The 21,414-nt window shown below is 58.4% G+C and overlaps 1 protein-coding gene across 1 annotated transcript in view; it reads right to left on the bottom strand.

The window, feature by feature from the left end:
* Positions 1-1,221: 1,221 nt before the first annotated feature.
* Positions 1,222-21,414, bottom strand: part of CHD5 (chromodomain helicase DNA binding protein 5) — a 31,569-nt gene continuing 11,376 nt past the window's right edge. Inside the window, exons 8-42 of the mRNA XM_082328845.1 lie at positions 19,994-20,160; positions 19,687-19,905; positions 18,606-18,815; positions 18,289-18,500; positions 16,661-16,792; positions 15,980-16,088; positions 15,499-15,690; positions 15,213-15,413; positions 14,670-14,807; positions 13,974-14,095; positions 13,200-13,373; positions 12,293-12,434; positions 11,948-12,079; positions 11,330-11,447; positions 10,687-10,811; positions 9,599-9,830; positions 9,383-9,508; positions 9,074-9,246; positions 8,162-8,336; positions 7,568-7,660; positions 7,012-7,100; positions 6,680-6,813; positions 6,132-6,276; positions 5,786-5,945; positions 5,549-5,622; positions 5,295-5,424; positions 4,797-4,886; positions 4,261-4,401; positions 3,898-4,006; positions 3,556-3,688; positions 3,043-3,238; positions 2,538-2,701; positions 2,331-2,445; positions 2,159-2,209; positions 1,222-1,826 (exon numbers count right to left, since the gene is read on the bottom strand). Of these exons, the coding sequence (XP_082184971.1) occupies positions 2,202-2,209; positions 2,331-2,445; positions 2,538-2,701; positions 3,043-3,238; positions 3,556-3,688; positions 3,898-4,006; positions 4,261-4,401; positions 4,797-4,886; positions 5,295-5,424; positions 5,549-5,622; positions 5,786-5,945; positions 6,132-6,276; positions 6,680-6,813; positions 7,012-7,100; positions 7,568-7,660; positions 8,162-8,336; positions 9,074-9,246; positions 9,383-9,508; positions 9,599-9,830; positions 10,687-10,811; positions 11,330-11,447; positions 11,948-12,079; positions 12,293-12,434; positions 13,200-13,373; positions 13,974-14,095; positions 14,670-14,807; positions 15,213-15,413; positions 15,499-15,690; positions 15,980-16,088; positions 16,661-16,792; positions 18,289-18,500; positions 18,606-18,815; positions 19,687-19,905; positions 19,994-20,160 (4,880 nt within the window). The 3' untranslated portion in view covers positions 1,222-1,826; positions 2,159-2,201. The remainder of the gene's footprint in view (positions 1,827-2,158; positions 2,210-2,330; positions 2,446-2,537; positions 2,702-3,042; positions 3,239-3,555; positions 3,689-3,897; positions 4,007-4,260; positions 4,402-4,796; positions 4,887-5,294; positions 5,425-5,548; positions 5,623-5,785; positions 5,946-6,131; positions 6,277-6,679; positions 6,814-7,011; positions 7,101-7,567; positions 7,661-8,161; positions 8,337-9,073; positions 9,247-9,382; positions 9,509-9,598; positions 9,831-10,686; positions 10,812-11,329; positions 11,448-11,947; positions 12,080-12,292; positions 12,435-13,199; positions 13,374-13,973; positions 14,096-14,669; positions 14,808-15,212; positions 15,414-15,498; positions 15,691-15,979; positions 16,089-16,660; positions 16,793-18,288; positions 18,501-18,605; positions 18,816-19,686; positions 19,906-19,993; positions 20,161-21,414) is intronic.

Below are 21,414 nucleotides of genomic sequence, written 5' to 3'. Positions count from 1 at the left end.
ACACATATGGATACTATATATGTGCAGCTATATCTATACACCTTTATCTGTATCTATTTATATCTACACTTCTGTATAAATATATAAAAATTACAAAGACATAGGTATGTGTGTGTCTGTATATATACACACACAGATCTATATACCTATATATCCATATGTAGATGTTTATATCTACATACATATGTGTGTATATATCTACACATATACAAACTACAAATACATATTTATGTGTATATGTACATATATACACACAGATACATATATGTGTGTACACACCTATGCAAATACATATCTATACATCCATACCTACGCATATATGTCTATGCCTATCTACCCATACCTTGCCTATATATATATACACACCCCTATATATTTACTTATATATGTACTTAAGCATATATATACACACATGAACACACACGTACTAAAATTACAAATACACTATATACACACGTGTATAAAAATCTATAGATGTGAGTATATATACACACCTGCGTAGATATAGCTGTACCTGAACACCTATACCTTTAGCTATACCTATATATCAATACCTATTTATACCAGATATGCTTATATAAATATAGATATGCACACACATATATCTAAAAGTTACAGTTATATGTGTATCTATACGTTGGCCTATGCATATAGGTATATACCCATCTATAGATCTGTAGAGATATACACATAGGTAGACTATGTCGATATATGTACATATGTGGGTGTGTATACACATAAAAATAATGATATAGGCACGCACATTCACGGATACACACACACACTTCTGTCTCGGTGCGCGTGTGCTGGAAGTGCATGGGAGAGCAGGGGCCGAGCCGGGGCTGGGGGGGGGCAGCTCTGCGGCCGCCGGACGGCGAGGGACCCTGCGTGTGTGCGTGCCCGCGTGTGCACGGGCGCGTGTGCATGGGTCCTTATGTGCGCGCCGGATGGCGCGGGGGCCATGACCGCAGCCGGGACCCCCACCCAGGGCCGCCCCACCCCGCTGAGCCGCTCGCCCCGCCAGGCTCCCGCTGCATCCTTCCGAAAGGATTTATTAAAACACAGAACAGAAACCGGGACACACAGAGTATGGAGTGAATGCGGGGGCGTTGCTTACAGCTGCCGCCAGCCTCCGGCAAGAGGCCACCGCCGCGGCGCAGTCGGTGTCACCGCGCTGGCAGGTGTCCCCGTCCCAGCTCCAGCCGTCCCCTCCCGCCCGCCCGCATCGCCTCCACCGCGCGCCCCAAGCCCGGCACGCCGGGAGCCCCAGCCTCGCCGCGACAGCGCCGGGGCTCCCCGCGGCAGCACGGGCGCACCCCGATGCTCCCGCCGGGGCTGGGCAGGCTCCGGCAGCGGGGCTGGCGGCACGCATGCACTTGCTCAAACACCACGAGGACGTAGAAATGGACCCTGCGGGGAAGCTCGGGAGCCGGCTGGGGCCCAGCCGGGTGCCCTGGCGCAGCCGGCAGGGAAGCAGGGCGCCCGCCGGCCTCCCCTCGCACCCCACACGTGCCAAGAAAACCAGACATAAACACCGGGACTCTACCCCCCTTCTCAGCTTAGCCCACCTTGCCCAGACAAACTCTTCAAGTCTTCAATAAGAAAGTGCAAAAAATGTACATGGAAATGAAACCCCCGTCCCAGCCGCTCCGGCAACGGCGGGGGGTCACGTCGGTCGAAGCACACTTGAAGCGGGAGCGGGAGAGCCCGGCAGCGCCGGCGGCAGCTCATCTTCCACGCAGGCAATGCCGCTGCGCTTCCCCTGCCCTTCCTCCAGCGACAGGGCGGCTTTCGGCTGGGGGCCGGGGAGCGGCCCCCGGGGGCTGCTGCAAGGAGAGGGGAGAGCTGCCCGTCAGCCGGGCTCCGGGCCCTCCCCGCGCCAAAGGAGGGGCAGGGGGAGCAGGCCGACCCCCGGGCAGGGGCAGCCAGCTCGGGCACCCCCCCAGGAGCTTTGGGAAGGATCCTGCCCCTGCTCCCGCCTCTGCTGCCGGGACCCGCTGCGGTTCCTCGAGCCAGAGACCGCACCCAGACACCGGCACTCGGGGAGGCAGCATGGAGCAGAGCCCTCGCACGGCCCCCCGCCCCGTCGCGTGTCTGCACACGTGTTCCCACGAGACCCCGGCGAAGGAAACGCGGAGAGCGGCGAGCACAGCCTTACCTCAGCTGGAAACGGGAGCTGCAGAGGAAAATCATGGGAACGGCTAAATATCTGTGAGGAGAGAGAGGAAACACCTTGGTTGCCCGCTGTCCTGTGGCGATGCTCCTGGCCCACTCAAATCTGCCCCCTGAATTTCTCCGCCTGGGAGCGTCCACTCAAAACCCCGACCTACCGGTCACGTACGGTCCCAGAGGCATCTGACTGTAGTTGACAATCCCGCCTGGCCCAGGACCTCGGAAATTTGGCCCGAAGTTGTTGCTGTAGATCTGGGAGGAGCCAAAGGAGCCCTAGGGAGGCAAGGAAGGAGATAAGCTGCTGCCCTGCAGCCCCAGCCCCGCTGCCGCCCCCAGCGAGGGGCTCCGTCCCCGTCCCCGCTGACCTGCTGGACGGCGGGGTCCCCGCCGCGGGTGGCCAGGCGGCTGAGGATGCTCCGCTCGGACATCTGCAGCCGGGCAGCCACGGGCGGGATGCGGGACAGCATGGAGGGCAGGCGCGTCACGTCGGCCTTCATGTCGCTCAGCAGCTCCTCGAGCTGGTTCAGCACTGCAAGCAGAGCGAGGCAGCACTCAGGAGGGGGGGACACCCGCTGGACCCCCGGCAGAGGTGGAAGCACCCTCGGCGTCCCAGCCCTGGGGCCTGGCGAGCTCCAGCAGCCAGGAGCCAATGGCAAAGAGCACTGCGGACGCCCGCCACCGCCAGCTGCATTAGCAGCGTGCCGCTTTCCGGTGCCCTTGCCAGCAAAGCGAGCTGGGGAGGAGCAGGCAGCTCCTGGCCAAGGGAACGTGAGATGGGGACAACCTCCCGGCTGGATTTCCCCACGGTCAGGGCAGCAAACCCTTCCCAGCCCCCTGGGGCAGGCTCCCCCCTGCTCTGCCAGCACACACCCTTGTGCAGGACGGCATTGGCAGGCTTGTTCCCAGCCAGGGACTCTTTGGAGAGATGCTGGTGGCTCTCGGCAAGGCACTCCACTTCAGCCAGACGGGCGTTCAATGCCATGGCCGGGTGACTGGGGTCTTGGGTCATGTTGAGGTACGCAGCCCTCCGCAGCTGCTCCTCGATCACCAGGGCCTGCTCCAGCAACTGGGAGGTACAGGAGGGGAAGGATTCAGGACCAGACCCCACACCAGCATAAACCAGTACCCAGCCCACTCACAGCAAGGAGCCCAGGGCAGCCAGCCCAGTCCCGTGCACCGTGCTGCAGAGCCTGCGAGCTCCCTGGCATCCAGCCCCGGCTGCCGGGTGCCTGCTCTCCTCTGGCGACCACAAGGCCCCGCAAAGCAGACGACCGCTCCCTGCTGTGCTCCCAGAAGGCACTGGCGGGCTCCCCCCCGGCTTCGGGGCACCGCTCTGGTCCCCGCTGTCGGTAAGGACTCACCAGCCCTGGATCTGGAACTTGCCTTGAACCGACGCGCAAGGAACTTGTTCTTCATCTCGAGGTAGTTCCCCTTGTGTATCTCCGACTTGAACGGCTCGTTCAGGATCACGTAGCGCGGGTCGTTCTGGATGTCCTGCCAGCGGGCATAGCCATGACTGGGGCGGAGGGCGCGTTAAGGGAAGAACCAGCCAGTGGACAGCATCCCCACCGCCCCACAGCAACACCGCGTCGCCAAACCCCCTCCCTGCTCGCCACCGCACCGTCGCCCCAGCTCCCGCGCCCCGCGGAGGCCTCCCTCGCCTCACCCCATCGTCTCCCCACCACCCGATGGCGGGAGGCACGCTCCCACCACATCAAAGGGTACGTGACAATTCCTGCCAACAGCCAGTAGTCGTGTCGGCGGTGCCAGATGTCGTAGATCTTGCCGGAGGAGATGGCAGCCCTTTCCTCGTTCTGCCACAGCGTGTGCAGCTCTGCGGAAGCAGAAGCGAGACAGCCCAGTCAGGCAGCGGGGCTGCCGGAGACACGGCACAGCGCATCAGGCAGGGCGAGTGATGATATTTCCCGGGCGGCCATGGGCACAGCGCAAAACCGAGACACCCTGCTGTGAAGCTGAAGCACCATCCCACCTGCAGCCTTTTGACATGGTTTGCATTTCTTGCACAGGTTCGGAGCTCCTGCGCAGAAGCTCTGCAGGAGCGGCCAATGCCTCATCTCTTGCTCTCACCTGTAAAGCCACCGTCAGCGATGTTGAACATGAATCGGAAGTTCATGTTTCTGTCATCCTTCTTTCCATCCTCCTCTTCCTCTTTGTCACCGTTTTGCTGAGCCTCGCTTTGCTCCTTCTCCTCCACCTTGGCGTCCTCTGCTTGGCAAACACAAGAAATTGCGCCCGTCTAACCGTACTCTGCCAAAAGACCGACCAGTGTCGTCCTTGCCCCACTGGCTGCCAGAACTCCTCGCTAAAGCCACTGTTGGAAAAGCCACCAGCCCGGTCTCCGCTCCACAGCAGCTGACCATCTGCCTCTTCCAGCAGGTCCTACTGTTTGCACGGCAAGCACAGGCAGTGCCCACCATAACGGGGTCTCGTTCCTGCTCGTGGCTCCCGAGCATCGCCAGAAGACAAGGGGCAACTGCTGCGGGTGCCGATGGCTGTCCTCACCATCACCCCGCGGGCACGCTCCCTCGCCTCTGCACCAGGCACCTGCCTTGCTTGGACACCCTTCACACCACTCCTCGACCCAAAGCCTCCTCGCACCTCACCTAGTTTAACTTCTTTGTCCTCCCCTTTCCCTGGGCTGCTGTTCAACTCCGGCTTCTCCAAAGGCTTCTCTTTCTCTTGAATCCCCTCATCTGCAGAAGGGAGCGGGACTATGAGAAAAGCTTGACATGCAAAACGCTCCTCAGGGAACAACAACTTATTGTCTGGATAGACTTTGCCTTTTAGAGTGAAGTGTTTATATTGTAAGTATATTCAAGGTGTTCAAAAAACTCCTAACAGAATATTCTTCTGCATTTTATGATACGTGATATGGAGAAGAGGAAGACCCAAGCAAGGTGCGAGTGCGGGAGCCTCCCGCCAGCGGGAAAGCCCGTCCGCCAGGAGCACCAGCGCATCTGGGGCTGTTAGGGTGCACGCCCTGGTCTCCACACAACTTCAGCTGCAGAACTCCAGCGCAAATCGGTGTCAGTGCTGAGTGCCACAGCCCCACAGAAGCCCCAGCCACGGGGATCGCGTGCAGCCGAGCCACAGGGACTCACCTTTCACCAGAGGCTCGGGAGAAGGCTCAGCCTTTTCACTCTCCTCTTGCTTCTCTTCCCTCGGCTTCTCTTTGCTGTCGCAGCTTTCTGGGTGCTCTTCGCCTTCCGCCTTCTCGGCACTCGCAGGCACCTTAACATAAAGTGCCCACACCCAGTTCAGCCCAGAGTTGCCCTTTCCGTGGGGAGCACTCCGAGTTTCTGGGCAGGCCACAAGAAGGCTTCCCAGAGGAAGATGCTGAAAGAAGCCACCCTACCTGGCTGTCAGACACCTTCCTGGCCTTCTGCTCCACTTGGTCCTTCTCCTCCTGGAACCCAAGTTCTGTTTTGTCTGTAGCAACAGCAAAGCAAGGAAGCTTTCGAACGGGGCCCCAGAGGGCTGCGCACGCTGCCAGGGTAGGCAGACGCCTACAAGACCTTGTGGCGTCTTGGCCCACCTCCCTTCCAAGGCAGACCAAAGCCACAATCCCCGGGAAGCCTGCAGGCACACCTACCTGCAAGGGCCCCAGGTCCCATGTGCATATGTGCTGGGCTGGCAGGGACGGGGGTGTTGGGATCTGAAGACACAATCTCGCCGGACTTCTTGCTCTCCGGGCCCTCGAGAATCAGATCTGGGGTGCTGTACTTCCCATTGACATGCTCAAACTCCTGGACCTGAGGCAGATGCACACCATCAAGTCAAACACAGCAGAGACATTTCCAGCCTGGTCAAAAACGGATCTGCACCGAGCCTGGGAGACTCCACAGGGGATCCCTGGCGAGAGGCATGCAGCAGCCAATGAAACCTGCAAGCCTCCAGCCCATCCCTGAAACTGCACACTTAAAATTTTACTCACCCACCTTCTTCCTTACTAGTGACATGACTCCTATGCGAGTCAGCACGTGCTGCCGTGACAGCCCTTCCCGGGGAACGCCGTCCGCAAAGGTTTCGGCACCATCTGCCCCAGGTTCACACAAATGTCTCATGAAGAGAGAGACGTACGCCCTGCGGAAGGAAAGCCAGACCTCCGTCCAGCGTGGCCCACGGCCTCCCCGCTGAGCCAAGCACCCACACCGTCTGCTTTCACCTGCGGGCGAGGGCAGAGCCTCATGCCCAGGCTAAGATTTAGCCTATCATAAAGAGAACAGCAGCCCTCTCAAATGAAACAGGCGTTGCCTTCCCAAAAAGAAACCTCAGTGGGGGTGTGCAGGCACCTGGGCTGCTGCTGCCCAGCTGGCTTTGTCGCAGCACAGCCTCTGCCTTGCCCTCGGGAGCATGGCCAGAGGTGGTGACAAGGCAGATCAATGGGGTGATCAGAGTTTGTCATGAACGCGTGAGCTGAGTGCTCGCCACGATCAAACAGAGCCCAGGACAGACCTCGCCCTGCCTTCCCGGGACCCCGCTGCACCTGAACTCCTTCTCACTCTTCCCTCGCAGATCCCGGACCAGCCAGTGAGAGTTGAAGGCGTCCTGGGGTGGCATGCCCCAGCGCATGATAGCGTTCAGGAAAGCCTTGCGCTGGCGGGCATTGAAGCCAAGAACCTGCAAGGAGCAGAGGTGTTGCTGGGATCACAACGTAGCCTCGGAAGCGTGTGGCACCTCGGAGCCTCGCAGCTGTTACAGCCATGCCGGACCAGGACTAATGTGCTGGCGACTCGGCACGGAGGAGGCCAGCCCGCGAGCCCAGGGCAGCCCTGGCACAACCACGTCGGACGTGCTCTGGCGGGGGCTGACACTCACCTCGATATTCCCCCCAACTCTTGCCAGCAAAGGAGGGAGAGGCTTGTCCCGGTCACTCTTCAGCTGTCTCCGGGATTGTCTTCTGCCACCTAGAGCCAAGCAGCCTCAGTGATGGGTGGGCCCAGGCAGCGAGGAAGGACAGCCAAAGTGCTCACATGCTCCAAGCTTCCCGCACTCCCTCCCGACGGGAGCAGAACGCGGGCAGAGCAGCAGCCCGGGCTGCAGAGTCCCTTCCACCCATCCCGCTGGCCTCCCCCAGCCGGGGCACTCTTCTGCCCTTGCCAAGCAAGGGGGTACCGTACCTGTTCCTCCTGCAGTCCCCATCCTTCCACCGCGAGGACCAGAGCAAGGTCCTGCAGCGGCCAGTGAAGGAGGCAGCCGGTTGCTGCCCCTGCCCCAGGAATCTCCTCACCTGGCAGGCCAGCGGGGACACCTCCTCCTGAACGGAGGCCCAGAAGCACACCAGTCCCTCCAACCCAGAGGCTTCTGCTGCACCTGAGTGCCAGGGGCTTCCCGCAGAGCAAAATCCCGTGGAGTATCAAACGCATTAACTCACTCTGACCTTCTGGCCTCTCTTCAAAGTCTTCATCCTCATCCTCAGAGCCAATGGAGTACTCCGACTGGTTGTCAGAGAGCTCGTCCTGCCACTCTGCAGACCGCAAGGGAGGCCAGGTTAGAAGAGTGCCCAAGCAGTGGGACCCTGCCCAGGAGGGACGCGCAGGACAGGCGAGAGCCTGCCTGCAGCTGCAACGGGCGTCCACCGCTGGGCAGCAAGAGAGGGACACAACAACAGGAAACCACATTCTCAGGTTTTCCAAAATCAGTATTCTCCTATACAGAAAAAAAACAATTTGAAATATTTTGCCCAAAGACACGTTTTCCTAAATTCTTCTGGCAAAAACAGAGCCTACAGACCAAAAAATTAAAAAAAAAAAAAAAAAAATCTTTAAAGAATTTCTATCCTGGAAAGTTTAGGAATGTGGGAAGCACAGAGCCATGCAGTCTACCAAACTGCAGAGGAACGCCAAGCAAACCACGCCGTGGCCCGCGCGTCCATCAGGGAACCTGTTTGTGCAGCCTTTCAGAGCCAGCCCGCAGAGCCTGCTGCCCGCCCCAACCCCGGCCAGGGGCCGGGCGGCTGCAGCCGTACCTTGGTCCTCCTGCGAGGCATCGTTGTAGTTGACCTGCTTGCGGATTCTCTTCCCTTTCCCCAAGTTCCTGGCCAGATCTTCCTGCTGCTGCTCATAGTGGTGCCGCAGCAGCTTCTCCCAGTAGTCAGGGTCCACATTCTCCTCTTGCTTGATGATCTCACGTTCCACCTCCTCCTGCAAAGCAAGAGACAAGAGGCTTGAGATCGGGCAGCCACAGACCTGCCCGCATCGCCCCACTGCCTGTCCCCTAACGGCACTCCAGGGAAAGAGGGAGGGAGAGCAGCGAGCCACTGGCTGGAATTTGGCTCCTGGGTCTTTGCCCAAACCTACTGATCTCAGTGCAAAGTTGACAAAGGGCCGAGGCAACCTCCCACCCAGAAAGAGCTCCTCCGAACACTGCCATCCGTCCTGCCCTGCAGTGCCCGCACTCACATCGAGGGAGAAACTACAGATCTGCAGAGACCACCCTGAACAGCAGCCTACTGTCGGCTTCATCAAGAGATGAAGTCACTCAGCCAGCTACCAGGAAAATAAATGGCAGCAGTCTGGTACATAAGCAGCACCATGCCCGTTCCCAGTCTGCAGGGGACAGGGGAAGGGCCTTCAGAAGGACAGAAGAAGGTGCCTATGGATGCTCTCATCGAAATGAGGTCCTGTGACAACAGGGACAGAGCTTGGCTTGCACTGTGAGCTGCACAGGACAAAGACAACTGTGCTTCCTTGGCCTGCAGCCGGTCTCATCAGCCCCAGGACCCCCAGGCCTGGAACAATCCAGGGCAGTCATAGATAGAGAGCAGGGAGGAGTCCTGCCCTGCACCGAAACACTCGCAGGAACAGGATAGGGAGGGCAGAAACAGAAACAGGGACGTACAAAGAGGTGCGATTGTAAGACATGATACTAATCACATTACCACACCGTCCTCTTCTCTCACAACATACTGGGCCACTTTAAAGGAGCTGAGATACTCGTTCATGTTCTGCAGCTCCGTGTCATCAGTCGCATCCTGGTTTCGGTCCAGAAGCTTAGAGATGGCAGCGTCATCATAGTGGATCACACTGCTGTCATCCACGTCCTTATTGTCACCTGGAAGGCAAATCGAGGGGAATGGAAGTGCTCATCACTGTGCCAGAGACAGCCCGCTCCCAGAGCCAGGCAAGCTCAGGCTGGGCGCAGGGCCAGGGAAGGGGGACAAGTCGCCCCAACAAGGGGAGCCACGCACCTGGTGGGGTGCCACCGTGCTTTTTTTTAACGCCGGGAGTCACTGCACCCCCTTTGGTTGACATCGTGTCAGAGAAAGGGGTGACAGCATCCGGCATGGCAATCCGCTGTCCCTGAGACACCATGCCTGTGGGCGAATGAAGAGGAGAAGGAGCCCCAGCAGCTCAGACAGGGCCCCGCCTCGTGCAGAGCATCCCGAGCGCCTTCCCGACCTCACCTTCCACATCGTCCTTGAAGAGCTCCTCGGTCCCAAACTTGAGGATGTCGTCCAGCTCTTGCTTGGTCATGGAGCCTGACTTGGAGCCGAGCCCTGGGCGGACCACCAAGTGGGTGAGCATCATCTTCCTTTTGGCCACCTGGGTGATGCGCTCTTCCACGGAGGCTCTGGTCACAAAGCGGTAGATCATCACCTTCTTGTTCTGCCCGATGCGGTGAGCTCTGCTGAACGCCTGCGGGCAGAGAACGAAGCTGCCGAGGGCGGCACCGCGCAACACCGGCCGAGGGGTCCGAGCTTCTCACTCGTCCAGGGTGCACAAAGGGACCGCGAGGGCAAGGCTGAGCTCGGCATTCAGGCTGCTACGGGGCGGCGGAGCGAGAGGGGCTCCTCAGAGCCAACCTGAATGTGCTGGCCCCCTCCGCTGACTGCAGGCGAGCCAGCTTGCCCGGGCAGGCCCCTAACTGCAGGGTCTGACGGCAGGCAGCGAGGACACGTTCTCCCTAGGAACCCTCCGGCTGCGGATTCACCGCCGCTCCTTCACCGCCCTGTGCCAGCACATCCTCTTGCCTAGGACCCAGGGAAAGGCAACACTGGCACAAACGGATGGCAGCAGTGGATGTCGCTTTGGAGAGGGCCTTCTCCCGCCTGGGGAGCGTGGGAGGGATACGCATTTCTCTTTGCTTTTCCATTACTTTCAGAGGCATTGGCTGCTCACCCGCTCCAGCTGCCATTTCCCATGGGCGGTCAGTCCTTAGCTAGGGTCCACCCCAGGCTTTTGGTAACACAAGTGGAAGCTCCCCAAAAGAGAAGGGGACACCTGGTTGCGAACAAGCAGCAGGAGAAAGCAAGAAGCCCACAGAAGAGAGCTGGTTTTACGTGCCAGGTCTCTCCCACGCCACAGACAGGCCAGGGCGAGGCTGGTGGATGCAGGAAGGGGGCCCCTGAGCAGAAACATGCCCCATAAATCCTGCAGAAAGGGTCGGCAGCTCTCGAGAGAAGAGACCAACTTCCCTGTGCAGGGTGTGCAAACAAAGGGCAGAGCCAGAGAGGTACTTACTATACGGGAAGGAAAAGGAAAAGTCAGAAACCTGGATGTCATTGTGGGGATTCCAGTCAGAATCATAAATAATGACTGTGTCGGCCGTAGCAAGGTTTATGCCCAGACCGCCGGCGCGCGTAGAGAGGAGAAAGCAGAACTGCTGAGCACCAGGAGCTGAGAAAGACAAACCCACAGGTGGCAAACGGTGAGACAGAAAGGAGCGTGGCTTACGCGGAAAGGCACAGTACTGCGCTTTAGGTATAAAACAGCGGGAACCGTCGGTCTAAGCCAACAAGCAAGGGGCAGGGAAGGCAAGCAGTGGAAATACATCATTCCCTGGGAACCAGGTACTGGAGAAAACGCAGCTCCAGAGCTGAAGGGAAAGCTCTGCCGCCTACTGAGGCCTTGAAGGGAAATGCCGGGGTCCCTCGAACTAAGCAGCCTGCCACTGGCACGCTCAGGGTTCATCGTGGGACACAACTCAAGGGCTTAACGATGCAGGATGAGCAGCCCGCGCCATGCCTCAGGAAGCCGGATCGGCCAGCGCAGCACAACCGACGCACAGGCAACCCCACGCCGCCCGTCCCGCGGGCAAGCAGGGGCTCTCGGGCACAGCCAGCCGACCCCGCTGCTGGCTGCGTGCTGCCAGTCCGCCCCGCGCCCCCTCCTCAGCAAGGCAGAAACGTGAGTACCGTTAAACCTGTCTATGGCCTCCTGGCGCAGGCCGCCGGTGATGCCCCCGTCTATCCGCTCGTACTTGTAGCCTTCGTACTCCAGGAAATCCTCCAGCAAGTCCAGCATCTTCGTCATCTGCAGGGCAAGGCGACCCTGGCAGGAGCGGCTCTGCACGGCCTGGCTCCCCGCCTCCCCCGTGTCCCCGGGGACCTGCCCTGCCCCGGCCGGGCCCGTGCCCGCAGCCCAGAGGCCAAGGCGGCAGCGGTACCACCAACGGCAGAGTATGGCCAGCAGGCAACTGCCAGAGGAGCGACACTCGCGTCTCGTCTTCTGGAGGCAGCTTTGCCAGCACAAGGGAACCGTGCCTGAACGGCTCTCCCTGAAGGGAGCACCATTGCTATTATCTCCTCTTTATCCATAGGCAAAAAGAGGTTTTAAGCATTACAACGAGTCCCTCAGGAGAGAGCTGGGACACAGTCCCTCCGTTGTGACTGCCACAGCTGCCACGCTATCTGGGGGAGAAGCTGCCACCAGCTCTTTCACCTATCTCTATCTGTTCCTAGCACAAAATTCTCATACAGAACAAAAAAAATCCTTTAAAAACATATTTATTATTAATTCTTCCCTACACTCACCTGGGAAAAGATCAGAACTCTGTGACCCCCATCCCGTAACTTCTTCAGCATCTTTTGGAGCAGCATCAGTTTCCCAGAAGATTTGACCAAAGAATTCCCATCATAGGACCCATTGGGCAGAACGGGGGCCTCCTGTGAAGGCATCCTGGTTAGCCTCTTCGAGGACAACACTCGTTAATTCACGGAGAAATTCACATGTGTTTCAAAGACAAAATCCTCGTATGAAACCACTTGCAGGAAAACCCACACCATTAACCACAGCAAGACCACGGAAACAGCCCCCACCGACGGCTTACACACAATATTCTGAGAAACGTCTCCATGGTGGAAATACAGCTGACGTACCACCGCCGCCACGGGAAAGAGGTACGGGTGATTACAGCACTTCTTCAGGTCCATCATGATGTTGAGCAGCGAGACCTGGTTCCCACCACCTTTCGAATTCAGGGCTTCGAAATTCCTCGTCAGTATGAACTTGTAGTACTTCCTGCAGGAACGGGGATGGGACAGACACCCTTGTTAATTCAGCCAGATGTGGGACCGGCGTAAGCAGGACAGCACTGAATTAAACTCCACTCGCGTCACTTCGAAAGGGATATTTGAACGTTTTTAAAAGCAATGGTTCAGCACCCCCAGGCCAGGGCTGGGTTGATTTGAATGCTCTGGGGACATCACAGCCCCTGTAAATGGGACGGAGGCGGGGGCACAGTGGCTAGGAACGCTCCTCGCTGCTGGGTGTAAACCGACCCTTGCCGCACCGCGCCAGGAAGCAGCGACATGCCCTTCCCTGCAAGTCCCCCCGTCTCGGCAGAAGACGCTGCTGAAGCTGAGCAAGTCAGCCCAAACCAAACGGAGCTGAGCAAGCATCCCCTGGGGCAGCAGTGATGCTCCAGACCCACACCAGGCAAGCTGGCAGCACAGGCTGGTGCCCTGGTGCCGAGAAGAGGAGGAGGAGAAGGGGGTTCAGCCTCAGTGCTTTCTCTGTGCCCCCCAGAACTAGCAGAGCCACGCTGACAGCCTGCCACACATCAAATGCTTCCCGCCAAGCAGCCAGGACTGCACGGAGCCCAATTTATCCAGGCTGAACGCACTCCCCGGCGAGACATAAAGCACTCCAGCTCTTCCCGCAGCAGGCCTGAGGACAGCGGGGTGTCTCTGACCTGTCGAACCCCACTGACGCCCCACTGTGCTGCAGATGAGGTGGGGCGAGGGAAGCCAGCCACCCCGGGGGAGCTGCACTGGAATTACTCACTTCTGCATCTGGCTCAGTTCCACTCTCACGATCAGCTCCGTCTTGGCCGGCATGTTCTTGAACACGTCTGCCTTGAGCCGCCGCAGCATGTGGGGACCCAGCAGATCATGGAGCTTTTTGATCTGGTCCTCCTTGGAGATGTCTGCAAACTCCTCCAGGAACCCCTCCAGGTTACTGTGAAAGCAGCCAGAACCACACAGTGCTGAGCAATAACGGGACACGCGAGAGCAGAGGTATCTGCTTCTTTATGACTTAAAAACAAGGGCAGAGCTCTCATGATACACAGCGAAGTAATGCTCCCGCGCCTGTATCCGAGCAGAGCAAAAGCCAGAGCGAGGAGCCGCACTGATGGCTGAGGGGAAATTCGCACTGAATGCACTAATACGAGGTCTGAAGGAGCTCCCCAAAGGACCTGTCTCCTCAGAGAGAGGGAAGAGAAGGCAGGTTCCAGTTCCTCACTCACAAGTCTCCTGACCGATAGCAAGGCAATAGCTACCGAGAGGACCCAAAACGTAGTAGTCCACGGGAATAAATCTGGGGTTACATAAAATGTGCATGTAGCTGCTATGACAAACCACGGGGGCGATGCGCTTTGCCATCTGCCTGCCAGCACAGATCAGTGACACTGGCACAGCAGTAACTGGATCCAGGCACCCCCACGCAGACAGGAGCCCCAGGAAACTGGAAAGCCTCTGCTGCACCACTCCGCCAGCCGGCAAGAGACCAGGTCCTGGCTGCTCTCCCTTGTCGGAGCGGGGAACTAGCGTGACTTACTTAAACCTCTCGGGAGTCAGGAAATTGAGCAGGTGGAAGAGCTCTTCCAAGTTGTTCTGGAGCGGAGTCCCAGTGAGCAGCAGCTTGTAATCGATCTTGTAGCTATTTAATACCCTAAAGAACTGGGAAAAGAAATGAGGTTAGGTGAAAAGAGCTCAGAGGAGCCGATCAGTCATCTGGGACTCTGCAGACTGCGCACACGGAGACTCAGCAGTGAGCTCCCCCCCCGCCAGACACGCAGAGCAGACCGCAGCTTGCATGTCCTGCTCTGAGCCATCCCCACCGAGCACAGGCAGCAATCCTGAACGGCCTTGGGTCACACCGCCTGCCTCCCCCTGCGCTGGGGATCGTGTCAAGGTCCCGGGGCCAGAGACTGCATTTAGCCTCAAGTAAAGGGGAGAGGAAGGAGAAGGATCGATTCCCTTCCACGACAGCCCATCAAAGGACTGTCAGGCTGCCAGGCAGGCAGCAAGGCTGCCACCTCTTCCATTGCTGAAGGATTTTTAATGCCGGAGCATGTTAAGGAGAGCAAATCCACCAAAACGCAGGTCCCAGGCAGAGTCTGTGCGAGGTGTGAGGACACCTTTCGGCTCCCAGGAAGGAAAGCGTGGAGCAGCAGACCGCCAGTGCTGGTGTGTCATATCTTTGTGGCACCGGCCACACCACCAAAATCACTCACAAATGTCTGCTACCTACTTTGGACTGGTTGTTCTTCAGCCTGTGCGCTTCATCCACCACCAGACAGGCCCACTCTATGGAGCCCAGCACCGCCTGGTCAATAGTGATCAGCTCGTAGGAGGTGAGGAGGACATGGAACTTGATCTGGGCTTCCTTCTGGAGGAGCAGAGGGAGAGAAAAGCCTGGATAAGAGAGCAGGGAACAAGACAGCGTCCACCTTTGCTGCTGCCGCTGTACGTGACCCAAGGAGAGAAGCGGGGGCTGCCTGCACTGCACTGCACAACGCCAGGAGCAGGGCTGAGGCATGAGCCGTGCCAGCAGAAAAATCTATTCCCATCTGAACGTTAGAACCAAGGAGGGGACTACAGAAACAGAAAAGGCTCTGGCAGAAATCTTTAAAGCTCATCACAAATCTCCTGCATTTGCAAACAGTGCCAGCTTCCCTCTTTGGAAAACACCTGATTAGGGACCTAACCAACCGCCTTCTCCAGGTCAAATTCTGCTCTCTCCCCTTCTTACTGACGGTTAAAGTACTGGGTAGGGCACAGACTTATCTCCCACCTTCATCCGGAAGACCTTCTTTCCACTCCGGATGGCATTGTCTTCAAAAGAAAACTCATTTTCCCGGATGACCGACCGGCTTTCTTTGTCCCCCGTGTAGGTCACAACATAGAAGTCGGGTGCCCACATCTCAAACTCGCGCTCCCAGTTGATGATGGTGGAGAGAGGGGCGCTGACCAGATACGGCCCTTTCGAGTGGCCCTGCTCAGGGAGACAAAGTCCAAGCTGTTCTCCCCGTACCGAGCAGCTCTCAGCCACCTCGGGGACTGCCAGGTGCTCCACTCACCTCCTTGTACAGGGAATACAAGAACACAATAGTCTGCACAGTCTTCCCCAGCCCCATCTCGTCGGCCAGGATTGTATCCGTCCCTTGGGCCCAGGAAAATCTCAGCCAGTTTAGTCCTTCCAGCTGGTAAGGATGGAGCGTGCCTCCCGTGGCGTCGATGTACCACGGCTGCTTGTCGAACTTCACTGTAGGCTGAAAGAGAGAGACACGACGCAAAGCAGTGAGAACCAACTCCCCCTCTGTTCTCTGTGGCCAAGCACATCCCTCTTTGGCCCTGTGACACCAAACAGCCCCAAAACAGTGCAGAGGCAGTCCCCAGCCCAGCCCTCAGGCTCCTCACAGCAAAGCCACCCCGGAGCTTTGAACGAAAAAAAACAGGAAGGAATTAGAGGAGAAAAATGTAACAGGATGGGGTGGCCAGATGGACCTCCCTCTCTCTGGCCTCACACGCCCTTGCGCTGCCCCCGCCATCCCTACTCACATCCACGAGAGGCGTTTCTGGAGGCTTTTCCAGCTTCTCCTCTTTCAGCTTTTTCCCTTTCTTGTTCAGCTTCTTCAGAGGGCGCATGTCCTCCCCCAGCATCAGCTCCCTGCAACAGCCAGGGCGCATCAGGAAAGCGGGCATTCCTCCCCCGGTCCTCACGCCGAGGGACAGAAACGCCTCCCAGACTCCCCTGCCTCTTCCCCACGGGAGCTTTTCTGGCCCAGTTAGCACGGGCACTCATGGAGTGTTAATTTTCCCCTCCCAACAGTCCACGCAACGCCATCCAAAATGAAGAATAGCAATCTCATCAGAGTACTGTGGTTTTCCCCCAAAACAGACAGGCAGCAGCGCCATGGAGCTGCTCTGAAGCACAGTGAGACCATGAATATTCCGGCCGTATAAACGCAGGGGAAGGGGAGCACAGGCTGGAAAACAACAGGCAGGCAGGATTTCCCAGCAGCCCTGAAATGGCGTTTCAGGAGGGCCAGCTTTCCAAACGTGCTCAGCCCCTGCCTCTGGAGAGAGAGAGGTCCCCGCGAGCGGTGCCGGTATGTTCAAAAGGGGGACACCTACGAGTCCCCGGCCATCCCAAAGGCCTGCGCAGGCGGCCCCGGCTCGGCCCGGCTCTCCCAGGCTGCAGCAGCCCGGCTGCAGTTCCACCGCCCGGCTGGCTCGTACCTGTGGTTCCAGTAGAGGTGTTTGAGGTTTTCGTAGTATGGGATGTCTATCTCGTCGATCTCCCAGGTGCACTGATCATACGGCAGGTCTTTCCACTTGATCAGGTAATGGATGTCTCCCTTTTTATCAAAGCTGTAACGCAGGGCACAAAAAGCCTATCAGTGACGTGACACTCAACCCCCGGGAAGCAGCCAGCCATAACCTGCTTCCACAAAACGGGATGCTTCATCCTCTGCTTTTACCTACAGACCACAACATCCAAGCAGAGGTAGAAAAACAAAGAAAGCATCAACACTTGCCAGCAGAAATGCCTATTAATCTGCTGCGTGTGTTAAATCACCAAGCTTTAAAGGCTGCTCTTCCATTCCACTGAACAACCTCGTTTTCCTGTTTTACCAGGACTGGATGAATTCCAGCGCTCACCTTCTTTCTCCTGCAGCATTCGCTGCTCTATGAAGTTTTGCTTACACTGAAAAATGAATACACTACCGAGTCTGATTACATGCCTACAGGGAAAAAACCCTTCCCTTATTAGCAGACAATGTAAAGCTCGCATGAAAACTCGCCAGGCAGCTTTATTTATTTTCTGCCAAGCAGCCTTCAAGCAGAGTTGCCGCTTAAAATTTCAAGTTGCCACTTGAAACGTAGAAATGCAACAAAAAGGTGTCTCTAGCCGTTCGAAGTAAAAAAACTATCTGCACAGCACATTTCGTATGCAGGAAATTTTTTCCACAGAAAAGAAACGCAAATGTCAGGGCGCCGTAAGGGAGTCGGGCACCTGCTCAAGCTCCTCTCCCTGGGCACCGTCCCTGGCAGCAGCAGGGGAGGTAAGCGGGAGTAACGTACCTCTCGGGGACGCGTAGTACACGCACCCCTGCTGGTGCCTCACCTTTGACAGGAGTGCAGAGGGGCTGCATGGTTCCCGAGAGGAACAAATGACCTGCACGGAAACGGGCTGCTCTTCCAGAGCAGTTTAGGTGAGTGGCAGCAGCTGCAGGGCACAACCGATGGGAGCAAGACCCATCACCGGGTTGCAGAAGAAATTTATGGAGTGATGAGGTTGTAACCGGGACCCAAACAATATGTCTGAGAAGAGCGGAACAACTCTGTGCATGCACCTTTGGGAAAATTTACTGTATCTCTAGTTTTAACATGCAACGTAGCAGAAATGAAAATAAGGCAGGCATTGATTCACTTCTGGCCTTGCCTTCACCTCGGGAGCAAACCTCTAAGGCGACAGAGACCTCAAAACAAGCCAGCAACTGAAATTCCACCAGCCCTAGATTTTGGCTTTGCAGAAGGACAGCAAGAACCGTCCCCTGCAGGGAGAACTCAGCCGAGCACCGAAATCCTGCAGCAGGCAGTCCCAGAGGCTCAGCTAACCACGTAAACCGTCTGCGCGAGAGCTGCGCCGAAGGGAAAACCCACGGAGAGCACAGACCCGCTGCTCAAAGCTTCGCCTGCAGAACTCACAGGGGTCCCGGGGAGCGCAGCAGGGCTCACCCTTGCCGCTTCCCTCCCCGGCTTGCAACAGCATCGCTCAGCGCCAGCACTACCAGGGGCTCAGGCACCCTGGCACGTGCCTTTCCGTCGCCCGTTCACACGTCCCTCCGCACGCAGCTCCTCACCTGTGGTTCAGGATGCGGTGGATCATCATCCACTCGGGCTTGATGCCGTAGCGGTAGAACCGCTCCTCCATCTTGGCGTACTGCGGGTCTTTGTTCTTCCGCTTCTCCCTCTGGCTGTCCTCGTCCCCGGAGCCGTAGTCGAAGGCCGGCGGCTCATCCATGTCGTTCTTCCGTTGGTAGTTGCGGTACATCACGGTGTGGTAGAGCTCCAGCTGCAGCGGGAAGGAGCCACACTCAGCCCGCGGGCGGTGGGGTAGTGGGCTGGACAGGGGCACGATGACGACGACGACGACGACGACAACACCACGCTGGCTCACCTGCAGCTCCTTGACCCAGGAGCAGTGCCAGTAGGAGAGGCCTGCCCACTTCACAAAGAACTCGCGCTCCGGGATCCCCTCCAGCACCTTTGGGGGGGGAAGAGCCAGCTCCGCGTCCGGGGTGGGCAGCACGGGCGGGAGCGGGGCGGCCGGCGGCTCTTTCCAGGCCCAGTGCAGGATGCGTTGGACTTTGCCCTTCAAGGGAGGACACTGGGGATAAAAAAGCAAACAGGCAAGAGCGCAGAGTTTAAGGTGAGCCCATGTCAGGGGCCACGGGGAGGAGGGCAGACCTGGAGGGCAGAAGGGCAGACGTGGAGGGCAGAAGGGCAGACCTGGAGGGCAGAAGGGGTCTCGCAACACCGAGCGGACGGCAGCCATCCAGGCGTGGCAGGGAAGGCACGGCCAGGGCTCCAGGGAGCATGCCGGCACAGCCTGTGCCGAAAGCTGCTGCCAGAGGGAAAGCCCGGGGCGGAGAGCAACCGCGGATTCACCCCCAGCCACGGGGCGCCAAGCGTGGCAAACCAGGTCACTTGAACGGTCCCAGACCCTGGCTGCATCCCTCACTCCGCAAACACCGCCACCACCCCTAGGTGCAAGCAAAGCGCTGCCAGGCCCTGGGCAGAGCTACACGTTTGCTATTTCCAGTGGGGCAGACAGAAAGAAGGCGGCGAGGCTGCGCGGGGCGGGCACAGGCTGGCTGGCGCAGGCATGCCCGAGAACTGCCCATGACACTGCTGCACCCCCGCGGGGACGGGTCTTGCCACCAGAGAAGAAAGGCACCTCTGCACAGGCTGTGCATCAAACGGGGCTCGACAACCCGTCTAAAAACCGGCAGGGAAGCTGCCAGCCAACAATCCCCATGGGGAGACCACGCAGGCGGCAAAGCCATCCGGGGCCCTTGGGTGCACACGGCTGGCAGCGACGCTCCCGCAGGGAGGGGGGCTGTGGCAGAGGGCAGGACGCTGGCCCTGCGGCAGGGCATGGGGAGAAGGTGCGAGGGGCAGTGGTGGCCGGGAGACCCACTCCTGGGCCGGGCAGGTGCAGGGGCAGGGACGGGGCGAGGAATGCTGGTAACACTCACTGTACAGCGAGGGCAGAGCCATTCACCGTTTGGTATTTCCGGTAGCGGCGGGTTCAGGCAGTGGAGGTGGTAGGAGGACGGGCAGGTGTCGCAGCACAGCAGCTCCCCTCCATCCTTACAGACCCGGCAGAACTCCATGTGGTCATCCTCCTCCTCCTCACCACCTTCCTCTTCTTCCTCCTCCTCCTCCTTCGGCTCCCACTGGATGCCCTCCTTCTCCTGGGGAAGCACAGCCAGCGTAACGCCGAGGGTTTCTGCTGGCCACCCACCCGCCCGCCTGCACCCACGGGGCCCCAACCCCACTCACGCAGTGGGGGCAGCTCCACTTGCCCTCAGGGGCCTTCTCCAGCTCGGGGTCCAGGCAGACGAGGTGGTAGGCGCGAGGACAGGTGTCGCAGAGGATGATCTCCCCTCCCTGCTGGCACACCTCGCAGTAGTCCTGGTGGTCTGTCTCGTACCCGTCCCCTTCTTCAACTGCAAGCAAGGGACAGGCGCACAGTCAGAGGGACGGCAGAGCTGGCTGCTCTCCCGGGAGGGAACAGGACACTTGCTCCTCTACGATACAGCTAAGGAAATACGGAAAGCGTTTCGCCTCGGACCCCTCCTGTTACGTCCCCCTACCTCTCTGTCCCTCAGCACCACAGTTCATCTTTGCACACAGCATCATCTCACCTCTGTCTCTCTTTCTCTCTCCACACTGTATCATCCTTTGGTTCCTTCAGGCTCTCAATGGAGAATGCCAGAACCTGGAGAGGTTGCAAGGGAGGCCAGTCAGAGAAACCTCCCCAGGTACCAGCGCCACCAACTGCAAACGCACCATGCAAGGGTGACACGGCCGAGGAAGAGGAGGAGGACTCCTCTCCTGGGACTACTCTGCTCTTCCTGGGTGCTCACTGGCCCTGAGGCAGGAGCTCTCTCAACGGACGGGAAGAGGAAGGGAGGAACAAGGCCTTGCAAGCGCCGGAACGGCTCGTTTCAATTCCCAGCTCTGCCACAAACTCCCGGCGCAGACCTCCGACCTTCCGCTCCTCCAGCACGCGGCAGGAGCTGCCTCGCTCCGACACAAGAGCCCTCGTACGGCAACAAGCCAGCAGGAGAAGTGGTGCCCTTCACATGCAAGATGTGGAGCCAGCCAGCCAGCCCTGCCTCATCGGCCGATGGGGAGGCTGACCAGCATCACACCCTAACCATCCCCCAGCCCAGAAGCCGCCCTTCCGTTTCTCAGCAGCAAAAACCCGTCGGCAAAGCTAAGAATCCAAAGGAGGCGCCTGGATCTGCAGCATCTCACCCCAAACGAGGACACAAGGTAGAAAGGCAGTGTGTGTCCTGCAGCGGCGAGGGAAGCCGGGCAGGGCGGCACCGGGCCCCGGCAGCCCCTGTCAGCGCTCAGAGCTGGAGCAGGGCTTGGGCGGCTCGGCGCAGGGGGCTGCTCGCAACGGCAGCGCGGGGAGGGAGGTGCCATCGCGCAGAATCCACTCGCAGCCCTCCGCGAGGAACGGGGTGAAGGAATACACACACAAACGTGGCCACACAGCCACCGGGAGACCCCAACAGACGCTTTCCACCGCTGTTCACGTGCCTCCCTCTTCCGACATTGCTACCACAGATCTACCGCCTGCCCACTGCCTGATCGCCTGCCCGCTGCCTGATCACACATTTCACGCAGACAAAAAGTCCCTTGTCTTAACGCTTTCTCGCCCGCAGCCTGCCCTACTCTACTGGGAGCTT

This window comes from Platalea leucorodia (genome assembly GCF_965183815.1).
Source record: "Platalea leucorodia genome assembly, chromosome: 17".
Lineage (NCBI taxonomy): Eukaryota > Metazoa > Chordata > Aves > Pelecaniformes > Threskiornithidae > Platalea > Platalea leucorodia.
This window is presented reverse-complemented; position numbering and strand designations above follow the sequence as displayed.